Genomic DNA, 14,851 nt, shown 5'->3' with positions numbered 1-14,851 from the left:
TCGTTCGACGAAACGCTTATCAACCAAACTAATTTAATTAGGAAAGAACGCAAGCTCGACGGCATCAAATTAACCGAATCGAATGAATTATCAATTAGAACTGGTTACATCGATAAATTAATTTCGTAGCCATTTGAACGAGTAGATTGTTAGTCGCAATTAGCAATTAAACGACGTATAATTAAACGTTTGAAATCGTATTAGCTCGTGTTACCGCTAAATAGGAAATGTAGAGAATCAAGGCAACGGTAATAGAAGCCACAGAAGCTCTTTATTGAATTACATTATTACAATGAAAAACATTTAACGCGTTTGAATACGTCTCTCGTTGTGCAACGCGGAGGACAAATCCTTCTTCGGTAATTCATGATTCGTCGATATGAATGATCGTGTGGTCGGGATACTTCTTTTTCAGTAGACTGACGCTCAATTCGTGATCCGCCATCCCAAAATCCTGAAAATAAAACAGATGTTTTTTCGTTTGCGTTATCAGAGATGTCGTAAACCGTGGATCTTCGCAGCTTTCGAATTCCGTATAGTGAGTGCTTTAATCCACGAAACGCAGGGACGACACGGAACGATCTGTTTCCAAAGTACACTCCACCCTGATTCGTGGAATAAAGAAAGAAAGGCACGGTACCCGCAGGCAGCGTTAAAATTGCTTCCCCTCGAGGTCCCTCCGACCAGATTCGGGAAAGCCATTTTTCCAAAGTCCACAGCCCTTCCCAATAAACCTCGTTCAACCCATCGAATATCATGGCTGCGATGTGATAAGGTTTTATGCGAATTTCGCTGATCTGATCGCGCGCCTACTCCATCCCAATCTTGAAAGTGGAATAATTAGTCTACAATAACGGCCGTTTAAAATCCGGAACCCGGTGAATGATCATCGGCGCTTCAAGTTTTCCCTGCAAACACAATTTCAGGCGAAATTCGATTTTATCTACAACGCTCGCTGATTTACTTTTCATCTAATTTCGATTCAGCCTTGAGCTTCGCTCAATGAGAAAATCTGTACGATTTATTAGTTTTATCGAAGTTTTCCCGATACATCGATGTGATAAAATCTTCGTTCATTGCTATTAGGTCATCCGATAAGTTCGTGCCGACTTTTGTGCATACATTTCATGCGTCGATTTATAAACATACGGCGATAAGGGGCCAATGCACTTGAAAAATGGGAAGAAGTTGTACAACGAGAGGGAGGTTACATTTTTTCATGAAACTGAAAGGTATGTGAACGATCTTAACATATATAACCGCTCGAAAAACGGAACGAACTTATGGGGTGACCTAACATCATCGATGAGCTTTTCGGCTCTAGACGCGAGTAAAATTACATAACGAGAAGAAAGTTGGACGAGCCTGATAGAGAAGCGTCGATGTGAACGATGTTGGAGGTAGAACATTAGTAGGTGTCAACGAATTAGTAGCATGTAAAAGAATAGAAAGTTGTCGGAGTAGATCGAGTTAGACAGAGAAGTTCGTTAGATCTCGTTAATCTCTTGACTTACTACGGAGTATCCGTAGACTTTAATGGTCTTCTTGTCCGGGTCGTGCTCTATTTTTCCACCCCCGACGCACGAGGTGCGCAAATCACGAATCGTATCCACTTTAAAGGCAACCTCCCGATAAATTTCGTCTAGAACAACAAAGAAAGAGGATGCGATTAGTATGAAGGTTAATTTAAGAATCAAGATTTGAATTATCATTCTTTTTCTATTTCTTAAATTGATTTCTCGTATAATAACATATCTTTAAGGACATATTTAAAGGAATATACAAATAATATAGAAGGGTGGTGCGAGGATCGCCTCGAGAGCTGTTTCATTATCTTCTGAATACAAGCACAGTACTCTTGAACTAATTTTTTCCTGCTCTTGCTTTAATTTAAAACAGGAAGAAATTTTCTTCCGTTAATCGGAACGATGTATAGACTATTCCTTCAAATTTTGTTAAAGTTTAATGTTTCAAATTAGCGTTAGAGTTATCCAACTTTCATCGGTATGATCGTGAAAGATTTTCATCGCGTTATAAATAAATCTTATACGTTCTCTATCTACCAGTAACATTACGAACAAAACTTTTCTCTCGTAAAGATATGTTTTAACAAAATAGTAGCTTCGTAAAGAGTTCTCGATAAACACGTTTAGTTGTTATAAAAGCAATAACGCTTAAGATGGTTGAAAACTTTTGCCCAGTACTATAACTGGCCGAGGTAATCCAACGACGATAACATTTTTACGAAGGCATTAAAACAGAGAAACAGGCAGTCAACGAACGAAACGAAAGGGAATTCGATCCAGTCGTTTCGTCGCATAATGCACCGATTAAATCTTTACAGCTCGTAGACTAGTTCCGCTTCGAGAAATTTTATTCCACTCGAAAACTAGCAAATTAAAAACCGTCCAGAGTGTTGATAAAAAATAAAAACAAAAAAATATAAAACGTGACAAAATTTGGAAATAAAAAAAGCTCGATGTCCGTCGGGTTTGAGAACGAACATCGAGTCGATGGACCATTCCCTATGCGCGTTTCCGTTTGCCATGTAAAAATTGCCATTGTGCAATATCTCGCGCGAAAATTCATTTCCGCAATCTCCGCTCGTCGATGAAACGGAAAACCGATATCTTTCTGATTGCTAGAAATTAAATAACCGTACGATCACCAGTTATATATATATAATATATAAATGGAAGATCAACATTTCCATCGTATTTGACGATCCAAAACGACTGACATTTCCAGTCGGAAGTCGAAACGAAGGTTCCATTACGGGTTCCCTGTTCAATTTCGCGGTAACGGCGCGAAAGTTTCCCTCTCGTTCATGACTAACTAATGGAATAATTCGCGCCACGCGTACCGAATAAAGTCTTGGAATAACCGAATTGATCGTACGCCTGCACGATGCATCGCAATAATCTCTGTACGTTTCGTCGCAAATGTCGGTAGATACGCGTCGTGTCTCTTAAGACACTCGCTTCGAAGACGATGGAGTAAAAAACAAAATTACGGCTCGGCTAAACTTTCGCTTCATCGTGCATCTTCATGGACGATACATTGTGGACTTTGTGCATTTGTAGCGGCACGTGGACAGAGGACGATCCAAATCATGTCGTTGTTTTGCCTCGGAGTATCAAGATCGTTAGGATACACGTGATGTAATAATCAATAAACCGTGGAACAAAGACGAATTCGAATTTTCCGACTCTCCCCCGACCGGTATAACAAATAAACGGACGTGATCGCGAGCGAATCGGCAATTATACACTGTCTTATCGAATACGTTTGTACGGCCGTGTCTCGCCATTATTTATATTTACTAATTTATTTAATTCTTTTAAATATATCAGACGGCTTGCAACAGCAAGTTTTTGTTATTCTGTATTACAATCCTCTACACATTTATGGCAGATGTAAGTAAAAACATGATTTCGAAACAACGGTAAAAGTTATATGCTATATGCAATAATACGTCTTCTGTATATTTAAACAATTTAAAAAATATGTATATGTATATGTAAGATCGTAAATCTGGGGATAATTCAGGGATCGATTCTGTAGTCTGAAAATCGAGTTTTTATTATGAAGTAATTAATAAAATACAAGAATAAACAACAATTAATATGTGCCTATAACAATAAATAACAATAATTATATAAACGGGAAATAACACGTCTTTAGTACAATGTTTACCTGAAAATCGAGAATCGATTTTCAACGTCCTGAGCTACCGATCTTTCTTCTTCGGTCTTTAAAATCTTAAACAATTATTCTGTAACCTTGTCTGTCTCTAATGTAACTGTCTGTCCGTCCGTTCGGGAAAAACGTGCTTCTTAAAATGGTCGTCCGTAAAGCAAAAGAAGATCGGTCTGTCCGTGAAACACAGCCTGTCGTGCTACCCGTAAAACAAAAAGAATCCCTATCCTACATGAACTCTAGGGAGTTTATATATATATATAAACTCCGTGATTTTTCAAATAAACCTTGTAGCTATGTTTAAGGACTGTTGACAAGGTTCCAACAGTTTTTATATCTCCGGTAGAACTCGATCTACCGTCTAGATCGTAGACCAACGGAAGTAAAATGTAACGGCACTCGACGGTAAAATTCATAACGGTTTCCGTCCAGTGAATCCGCTACACAAAAACCGTGTTTACAGATAGATGAGTTTATTATAGATCCGACAACCTTAGGCGGTTACCGAAGGTTAATCAAAATCCGTCGTTTTCGTCGTGATCATATGCCCTCGAGTCGACTACCCGAAAAGTCGAAATTCGTAAACAAGGTCGAGAGTTCAGCGTCCGTTGGCATCTTTCGAGAACATCTTCGAAATGAAAATCCCAACGCCTTTTGTCAACTGCGACGGTTATAAATATAGCGAACAGGGTAGCGAGGCATCCTTTGTTATCGAGCGACACGAGCAGAAGCAGCTAAGCTGATACTTCCCTTGCGCCGATATATTCGTAATCACGAATCAAGCCAGCAGTTGTGTTATACGACTAGTGTACACGTAGGGTATACTTTAATAAAATATATAGTTAAATATACTCTAATGTTTTAAACCTAAATCGCCTACATAATACACCTCGAAAATACTTGAAAACGAAGGTACTTTCAGAACACATTCTGTGAAGAGCGAGGTTAATCCAAAGCGCGGCAAAGCTTCGGAATTGGGGAAATCTTCGGTCCAGAAAGATGGGGAGATTCGGGTTAGGTTGGGGTTCTCTGTTTCACAGAGGAACAACTGGCTCCGCGCAAAGACCGCGTTACCGAGTCGAATTCCGGTTAATCAAAGCGTGTGGTCACGACGAGCTTTGTGAAACGTAAACACGTCGCGACGCTCGCAATCCGAAGTTTCGGCACGATCCAATTCTCCTAGAGGAGAATCCAAACGGAACGCGGAAGTTTGAATCTCTCGGCAAATTATCATCAAACGCGCTAAGTTACCAAACACGTTGGCCGTTTTGAACACGATCATAATCTCTATATCGATCACAATCGGCAAGATTTCTTTCTTAAAGATTCTCATTTCGGAGGAATGCGAACGTCGCATCATCGAGAGAATCGAATCCGACGCGGAGCGAATCAACTCGTTTAATTTCAACGAGCGCGTCGTATTTATCTTTTCTATCGATCCTTGTGCGATATCGATGTCACGAATCTGCATAGTAAACATAGTATCGAGCAAACGAATTGCAAACGCACAGATCGTTTGCTTTTTGGAATCGTTCTTTAATAAAACTATCCTTATCTGCTAACACGTGTGTTTCTTTATGCAATGAGAATCCAGGTTACCAATCCGATTGCCATCGTTGTTTCGATGAGGAAGGTTTTATATTATAGTTCGATCTGCAAAGGAAGAAGACACGAAACGAATGAAAATTTCGCCCAGACCTGTGCATATTTGTGCGTGACCCTCGTTTCTTTCGGATGGAAATTATTTCCTCGTAGGACGACTGTACTTTGTAATTAACCCCGGAGAAAAAATAACTTTCGTCGTATTCTCACGCTGTGAAACACACGTCCTACGAAGAAGTTTGTAGAGCGTCGGTCGTAAATAATTACGAAGAAGCTCGGGACGAGGTTAGACGTCAAGATTGGAAATAAATGAAGGGAATTATTGAGTAGCGGGAAATCAATTATCCAGATCCGGGAAGGGAAGGGAAAAAAAGAAGAAAACGTGACAAAAGAGTGGTTCTCTGTTGACGTTGGTTGTATACTCGCGGGAATCGCTGATGACAGAACACCCGTGCATATTAAACACGATTTCATTGTCCGACGTTCAGACGACGCATATAAATTTCACAGAAACGGTGGACACAGAATCGACGAAAAAGCTCGGTCTCGCTTTGAGATTGAAAGGGATGAAATATCGCTATGAATCGTGCAGTAAATTTAAAAAAAAGGGGGGGGGGGAGAACAACGTTGTCGAGTGGTTTTCTTCGGTGCTATCGACATCGTTTTTGGATTGGACGAAGAACCGGAAAAGAAAAAAGAATAGAAGGAGACTGGTAACACGCGTGACAAACGAGGCGACCACGTCCCGTCCGTAGTAAAACCTTGACGGAAAAACGTTTATCTTGACCCATCTAAACGCAGCGTATCCCATTAATTCCGTGCTCCCGTTTTTCCAAGTTTCGACACGAGGCAGAAACGGCCCGAGTACGTCGACGCTGAATAATGAAGAAATAAAAATGAGAAATAAAGATAGGACTACACGGCCGGTATTGGATAATTCTCGTGCGAAAAGACTACGGGTTATTTTAAATTTATACCGCGAGCTTTTCCTTGCTGTTGGAGATGGCAACTTCGCTAACATAGCGAATCGCGCTTGACGCGATCACCGTCTACAAATTTCGAAGCGAAACGTCCATCTAAATTCTACCATTCGTCTAAATACTATTGATCAGATTTTCGACTTTTCTCTCGTTAAAAAATCCATCTTCGAGTCAACTATCGCTGGATCCGCAGTCGGTGGACAGTGGATGCGTAAATCTGTGATTAAAATAAAGGCTGTAGCGAGCGATGTCGTTACAAAGCACAACGGCATTTATAGGCCACCAGAAGATCGACGACGTGAATGTACGTTGTATATATCAGCCGCAATATCAGAAAGGGGCGAATGGGGTGAGTTGGAAATTACCAGAAATCGATAAGGAAGGGGTATCTCGGTCTCTCAGTGGGTACTAAAAGCACGGCCGGGTAAATCGTTAAGTGCGAAACACGGTAAAGGTAGAGGGCCGAGAAGATTCCGGTTGCTAGGTGAAAGAGCCCTGGCTTCGCCGGAGTTGGTTTCCGTAACAGAAAAATCTGTTTTGATCCTTCGTCGTAAATATACGATAATATACGTGGTTCTATTCAAGATTTCTCCGCAAACGTTTGTTAGACGGGATCTTAAACGAGATTTTAGGATCTAAACAATCGTAAATTCGCCGTATCATAATTACTCGTGTTCGTACAAAGAAAAAGTAGAAACATGTTTGCTTTGATCGTTAGAAATACAAAGTACGAGAAAACAGGAAGAATCAGATTTAACTATTTTTGTATCAGTCTCGAAACGTTTATCGATTTCTATATCTGAAAGGTATCGATAAACGTCAACGATGAGTTCATGGATATCGTTATGTTATCATAATGGCAATTGTATCCTTCTCTACGAAAAAGAAGTCGCTAGTCAAAGCAACAGAAGACGTTTTATCTGATGATAATGGCATTCGTCTAAGGTGTCCACGATGAAAACCTGTCCAGAAGTTTCGATAATCACGCCAGATGATATTGTCGAGCGCGAAAACGCGCAACTGATTTATGCAGGTGAGACGGGTCAATTTCGCCGTCACGAGCCTGCAGTTTCGCAACTCAAGATTTATGGTATCGATTTCCACACGCGATTCGATGAAATATCGTCCTTTCGGCGAAATATCACGCAACAAGATGAAAAACCACGATTAAACCAGAAGAGAGGACACAACGATCGAATCTCCGGTCCATCCATCGACGAGCACCGCGAATGTAGCTTTTCTCCAAGGTTGCTACTGCCACGGGAGAGTGAAATAAAGCAGGAAATGGGACAAGGAAATGGACTGGTTGATTTCGTTCGCCATACGAACGAACATCGCGCAACTCGGGAATCGTCGTGATTTTCTCTCTTTTTTACGCATGGACGTTTACGAACGTTTGACCAAAGCAAATCGTCGAACGAGAATTTTGCACTCCGCCGTGCTGTAGCTTCAGCCAACCTGTCGAAAACGTTTCATCAGAGACAAGCAAACGCGATTGCAGCACGCTGCGATTCAGCCGACTCGAACCACGGTCCAATTATCGGCGAGCGAGTTTGTAGGCGTGAAAAAGGTCGAGGGAAGTTAATTAGGACGGTATAATCATCGCCCTCAAGTTCATTATCCCAAGCAAGGGAAAAAGGTTGTAACCGTGAAGGGATATGGCCGTCCTTGGGATGTGAATTCGTCCGCGACACGCTCAATGCCGCTTTCAAATTTTCGAAATTAAGGTCCGATGCCACTAACACTCTGGCGATATTCATTTGCAATTAGCAGTTTTAGGGGACACGCTCGCCGGATTGATTAAGTCGTGAAACGAGGAGCGGAAAATGTTGGCCGTGAATTAAAGGGATATTCGGTCGATAATAAGTTTGCTAGAATTTTGGGGCTCGTTTCGCAAAGTCTGCAAACAACATCGTAGGTCGCTTAGAGAACCCGGAAATTTATACCAACGAGAGCAAAGTTGCAATTTAAAATAAATCGGACGAGAATCAAAGTTCATCTAGAAGATTAAAGGTTATCGTGACTCTTGGTTCGATTCGCCCACGCGTGAAATTTAAATTTTGCGAACAAATTCAATCATAAATGTTTCACGGACTTGCGCGGAATTTTGCAGCTCCGATAGTATATACAACGATGTACAATGACACTCGTCAAGCTACCGCCGAAAAATTCTGCAAAAAGTCAACCAACCGGTCGAAGGATTACGATCACTCTTTTACAAACGATCAAACCAACAATATCCCTCCAGTTTGGACATTTTCAGTTTATGTTTCAAACTCTCGCTTGATCTCCGAAAATTATGAAAAATAACAGGTACGGATTAAATCGGGCGATCGAACGAATCGCACCGTGCTAATCGCCTAATGACGATAATCTATTCAGCCGGATCCAAGAAGATTACGCCATCGAGACACACGTTTCGCCGTAAGAAACAATTAACGGGACGATTGATCGCGATTGTACTCGCGATAATCTGTTCTAGCGCAATTTGTTTAACGTCCTTGGGAATCGATTAAAATTTTCGAGCGTGTACCAGCCGAGAATGAAACAAATACTTTGATCCATCGATAGAAATACTTGCTGATAATTAAATCGCCGAAGCGTTGAAAACTCGTCTTATGGACGATGCTTTTCAATGCATTCGATTAATCACGGTATTTACCGGATGAACGAGCATTTGAACAAACTTTGCTGTTACATAATAGAAACCTAGCAAAGATAGGAGAAATGGTTCAAGGTACACCGAACGACTTTTCCATCGGTGGAGTTGGGTTAGGTTTTACAACAGTATCCTGCAGTTCGTGTTTATTCAGAAAACAAACCCGATCGAGAGAGCGCGAAAAAGAAAGACGTAAAGACGCGAGGGAAAAGTAAAATAGGTTCCATCCGTATTAAGATGTCTTTTTTTACGCGAGAATGGTTCAAGTTTGGCGATTTCATGGGCCACAGTGATGTAAATCTAACTTTCGCCGACGGCTTGTCACAAGCCGATTTTCCAACTGGCTTACGTAAAACTTCGTAATCTCTTTTCCTCTGACGGACATCTGGATCGGCGCCCACGATTCCGAGTAAGATACGCTCTTAATTCGAACATATGAGAAAGGTTAAGGAAAACTTCCAAAGCTTTTTAGTACAAATATCTTTTTGTTTCTGTGGCGTATTATTACGTCAGAGAACTATGTCTATTATCAAATTCCATCTGCAAGGTGGAAAGTTGCGCACAAAGGATAAAAGTAAATCTTCGTGAGATTAAAACTCGGGTTACTCGATTATGGACGGAGGATCACTGTGCCCGGACCAATAAAACTTTCTCTCTGATGAAACGCATAGCCGGAGAGTTAATTTATTTCTAGAACAGCGACGTAAAAGCCAAAGTAATGCCGCGAAATCGGAAGAACAAACGGCGCATAACGAAAATCGTAAAACGAGACGACGCTTTTTATCACGTTCTTTAACACGTTGAATACCGCGTGAGCCATCGATGACCCATGCTGAATTTCCCATTTAGATCGGACCGTTTCGTGTAAAACGGAACATGATCGCGAAATGCTACGAAACGATCGATGACTCGCGTAGCCTGAACAGTGAAAATGGTCCTGCATTCAACGTATCGACGTCAGACGAATGTTAATCGAAGAGTTTTACAACAGAGCAGATTTCCTCGCAGATACGTAAGAAACGGATGTATTCTGTAGAAAACGTGCGTCATAGATCCAGCGAATTTTTTTATGACACTAAAGAAAACGAACACTTGTATTTCTAACTGAAGTATTGAACACGGAAATGAAGTAGAAATTACATTGGCGACGAGATAAATTACGATGGCCGCAAGATGTGGATAAATAGAGAGACGAAAGTTTGGCCGATAATCGAGGTTTTTCCAAGCGATCTGTAGGTTTTGCTTCCGACGATCGAGGGTGGTTTTCGCGATGATTGGCGAGATTTCGTGTGGCAATATTTTATCAGGTAATCGAATACTTGCTCGGTTTCCTTTTCACGAAGGATCGTCGAAAAGGGGATGAAAAAATGACCGACGAGGCTATCCTTATTTTCGATAGAATATCCCGCCTCTTGTATCACGATTCCTGGAATCGTTTTATCCGATCTTCCATGGATTGTTTCGTCGATTACGAAGCAACGAATTACAGTCCCCCTCAAAAGTATTCGAACACATATATATTTTAAAAAATGAATGTACGTAGTATTGCATACGATAAATAAAAATATATATTATTACTGTACTTCCTAATAGATCATTTACATTTACAATCTGCTTATTCCAAAATAGTTAGGAAGCATTCGTTTTAATTATTTGTTTATCAGTAATGTAATTAGATTGGGAAAATTCAGGTTTTGTTAGCAAGAATCAGCCAGAGTGTTCAGATACATGCGAGCAGTAAACGTGTGAATTAGAAATCGGGATAGCGTGGAAACTATCGTTAGAACGTATTACTGTGGGAAGGATTAAGGGAAAGTGGAGTATGATATTTCAAGCAAGCTGAAATCGAGTGTCAAGGACAGGTCGTGAGAATATCCTTAGACAACGAATAAAGACCAAACTACGAAGAAGTCCATCTCTTTTGGATGAGAATCGTACGGAAAACGACGGAAATTAGACGAAGGATCTTGTCTCGTCAGAAGCTGCTTTAATCGTTCGAGTATCCAAAGGAAACATGGGAGAATATCCAATGTTATTCGGTCGCGTGAAACCTTCCTATAAACGTAGAAGCGTATCTCAGCTGTTAATAAATTTGATAACGAGATAAACCTTCAAAGGGCATAACTTTGCATCGAAAGTTTAGCATGTTCGTGATCTCGTGATTTATATATGAGCCAGGATAACCCCCCTTCCGGTATTTAGATTCACTCGTCAGAATTTGATGGAAATTAATAACTTAATAGCGAATTAATTATTATGGAATTCGCGGGCTATAAAGTTCAATCATCTATGGGAAAAATAGTATTCGATTTGATCTAACAAAAGAATTAATATTAATAATGAAAAATTGGTAATGCTTACTTACAGGGTAATGCATTGCCTTGGAATGTGAAAGCTGTTATATGGATGTAATATCTGCTTTGTAACTTACTATGTATAAACAGCTTTCCGAAACTACTTTCTCGAATGAGGAAATTTAGAAAAGACAGCAAAATATTTTGCGCTCGCGGCTGTAATTCGTATTATTTTGCTGCGTGTGCGGCGATAATTTTTGTTATTCTATATTTCAACGACTATATTACACTTGGCACAAGCTCGGTATTTTCTTACTAAAATACCTCTTGAGGTTAAAATCGCATATATTCCCTGACTGTATGTATTTGGTTACATAGAAACGTCAAATTAATCTACAACGCTTGGACAACCTTCTTCAACTTGTAACCTCCGTTTCGGTCCAGTTGGTTATCGTTATCGTGTCTCTAACACCGAAGTTTGCGAAGAGGAAATCGTAGGTACGCTCGATTCCTATTCACCCCCTTGGTCCATTTCGATGGTTTTATCGTTTGCATCGTTATTGTTCGTCTTGCCGGACGTTGGTTGCCTGGCGGGCGAGTTTTGTGGTTGAATCGATTCCGATGAAAACACGACCGACGTACCTGCACACTATGTACAGATTGTATCCGGAGAAGTTTGACAATCTCGGAAGCCGCGAGCCATTCACACAAGTCGGTGCATCGAGCTTCGAGGTTTACGATCCCGCAGCGAGAGTAGTACTCGATAATGAAATATCGGACACGCGAACAAATGAATGCCAGAATTTCCAAGAAATCGCTCACGTCGAAACTTCCAGGAAATCGACGTCGAGCAAGTTCGCTGCTCGATCCAAGTTTCGTGGTCGCAGCCGCAAAATGAAAGCTATGACCGTCGTCGGAACATCTACCGGCAACTTTATCGAACTTCTATCTAGCTTTGATTAGATATCGACAAATTTTGCTTCTTTTTTTTTCTTTAACTAAAACCTTTAAAAAGTTGTAGTGATATCGTTAACATCGTGAATTACAAAACAGCGTTAGATAGCAGCCTACCGCGACATCATGCGCCGCAATTATAGTTATGTATTATAAATGTCAGTATCTTTGAAAAATCATTTCTTTTCTAAATATTTGATGCGATAGCTATTAGTCATCCGGGACCTTCCTCTTCGCCAGCAACTCTCCTCCAATGTCGTTCCTTCTTTTACAAGCTTATATATGAAATATCTATCTTACAAAATTTCTCTGTAATCCATCAAATATCTATCTTTGAACCTCCAAAGAACATTGAAAAACGAAGCAAATGATGAATTAATTCTCTGGTTTAATTTTTCCCTCCAAATTCCAAGAATAACACGACTCGATCATATCGAACGATTTTTAATCTTCTTAAGTAGAATTGGCTTTATGGGGCCAATTGGATTACCTTCTCTTCTCCCATTTTTTTTTTTTTTTTTTTTTTTTTTTTTTTAATTAATATATTCAATCTAAATTTACTTAATTTCACATCATCGGGGGTTGGTAGGTTTTTACAGAACATCGTCCAATTATTCTCTTACGTATTTTCTTGAAAAATAGGCGAGGTGATTTTCAAATTGCCTTCCACGTCTTTGACGCTGATAAATTAACGCGTTTTAGTGTTCGAAACAAACGCGTCGTGACAGCTACTTCGACTCGAAGCTCCGGGATCTTGTCAATTAGAGAACACGGGTCGCCTTGCAGCAAACGCCGCGTCAATCAAATATGGTACGCTTATCTGCCGCAACAATGCAACCTGTGACATCCGTTTGTAACGTTTGACTTGCTACATGATTCCACGGTTCCGTTATTGCGAGAAATTCGAGGAATCTTTCGAAGAGCTTATGAATTGAAATATAATTGCATATTAAAAGCGATCGATTGTATTTTAGTGAAATTTCTCTATGCTTCTCGCGCTTAGTACCTTTGATAGCAAACAGGCGTTTTACGTCTCTATATCAATATCCACGCTAATTATACAATGACCTTTGATCGTGCTCTCGTTTGCTCACACGCTCCCCAGACTTACATTGGTTCGCGGTTAATGAATAATGCATGTCGCACAAATTGATCGAGCTTATCGCCGTTCCAAACCTGAATTCCTCCTCGAGAACTGGTTTTTCTGTGAAATCGAAAATAATTTCACGGAATAACGTTCACGATCGAATAACGCTCCACGAGTCTTTTAATTCATAACCATATGACGAAAAATGCGGACTAAAATGTTAAGAAGTTTTACCGGTACACCGAAAAATCGATGGTTTTTTGAATTTTCTTATAGCGTAACATCTGGAAAATATGTCCATGAAATTTTAAAATGTAATTCTCAAAATTGTCAGAAAAATTTGTGACAAATGAATTTCATTTTGTGGAATAACGATTGTCTTTTACGCTTAAAAAGATATATTCTTTTTTTTTTTTCTTTAGTTTGATCGGAACGCGTGATATGTCTTAGGTGATACGGGATTTGGGAAATTCGTTTAGAAAATTCAGTAGTTTGATTCGGAATGTAGGAAAAAGGAAAAAGGTAAAAAGGATTGGTCTTTTTTCGGGCGTCGCTTTGGGAGGATCCCCTAAGTTACAGGTAGAATTTTGATCATTCATTTCCATTTTATCGTTAAATAATTTAACTCTACGATAATTCCCACTGAAACGTGGCTGGATTCTCTCGCTATGTCCTTAAAGACACACAGGCGAGTCCTATACACGAACTGGAGAATCGATAATCACGCAGAACGTTGCGGAGGGTGAAAACACTGAGCAGAGTCGAAGACGGTAGGAATCTGCGGGAAAGAGCTGGATGAGAACCTACGTACTCGCGTGGTATTCTCGGCTGACTGAAATGATACGATTTCTACGCACGCCACCTCGAACTCCGTGGCAGCCTCGTCAAGGTTAAAATCTCGAAATCATCATCGAAGAATCCCGAGCAAAGAATACGAAATACAGATCGAAAGGAGAATGGTTAAAACGGTGAAAGTGGGTAAGTTTGGCGAATGTGAATTACCTTGAAGAAACACGCTTCGAATAGGATGAGAAGTATGTACGTGTAGTACGACTCTGCGTAATACGCGGTACGACGATATTTTTATATCGAATGAAATTATTCACGATACTAGGAAGTTTTGTTGTTTGACCTGGTATTGTTGTTTGGCAATTGCTTTTTCCGATCGCCGTGTCGGATTACCACGCGGTACTTTCGTGCAGGACGTTCCGTTTATTCTGACCAACTGAATTATTCGATACGATCGACCGTGATATCGCCAATAAAGAATAAAATACAGAAAATGAAAGTAGGAATTCGGAGAGAAAAGATTTCTGATAAAAAAAATGTTTGAAACGAAAATTGTTTGTTCCTTAAGCGATCGTTGTAAAATTGAAAAATTTAGTTTAACAAATTTTTTATTCGTAAAACATTTTTATTCATAAATCGTACTATTCCAACGGGGGAAAAGTAAAGTCGAGATAAATAAATATTGTTCGTTAAAAAAACATGAAAACAAGCGAATTTTAAATGACATACATCACGGCTGAATAACTTCAGTTACAATAATTAAAAGTTTAATCGCGTATGCTTTATT

General features: G+C 40.0%; 1 protein-coding gene across 1 annotated transcript in view; it reads right to left on the bottom strand.

Moving 5' to 3' along the window:
- Positions 1–252: 252 nt before the first annotated feature.
- The window catches only part of LOC100651751 (sex-regulated protein janus-A), a 63,229-nt gene continuing 48,630 nt past the window's right edge, over positions 253–14,851 (bottom strand). The window contains exons 3-4 of the mRNA XM_003394234.4: positions 1,515–1,642; positions 253–454 (exon numbers count right to left, since the gene is read on the bottom strand). Of these exons, the coding sequence (XP_003394282.1) occupies positions 365–454; positions 1,515–1,642 (218 nt within the window). The 3' untranslated portion in view covers positions 253–364. The remainder of the gene's footprint in view (positions 455–1,514; positions 1,643–14,851) is intronic.

The sequence above is a fragment of the Bombus terrestris genome, chromosome 3 (genome assembly GCF_910591885.1).
Source record: "Bombus terrestris chromosome 3, iyBomTerr1.2, whole genome shotgun sequence".
Lineage (NCBI taxonomy): Eukaryota > Metazoa > Arthropoda > Insecta > Hymenoptera > Apidae > Bombus > Bombus terrestris.
Note: the sequence above shows the minus strand (reverse complement) of the source record. Positions and strands in the feature narration are given on the sequence as shown.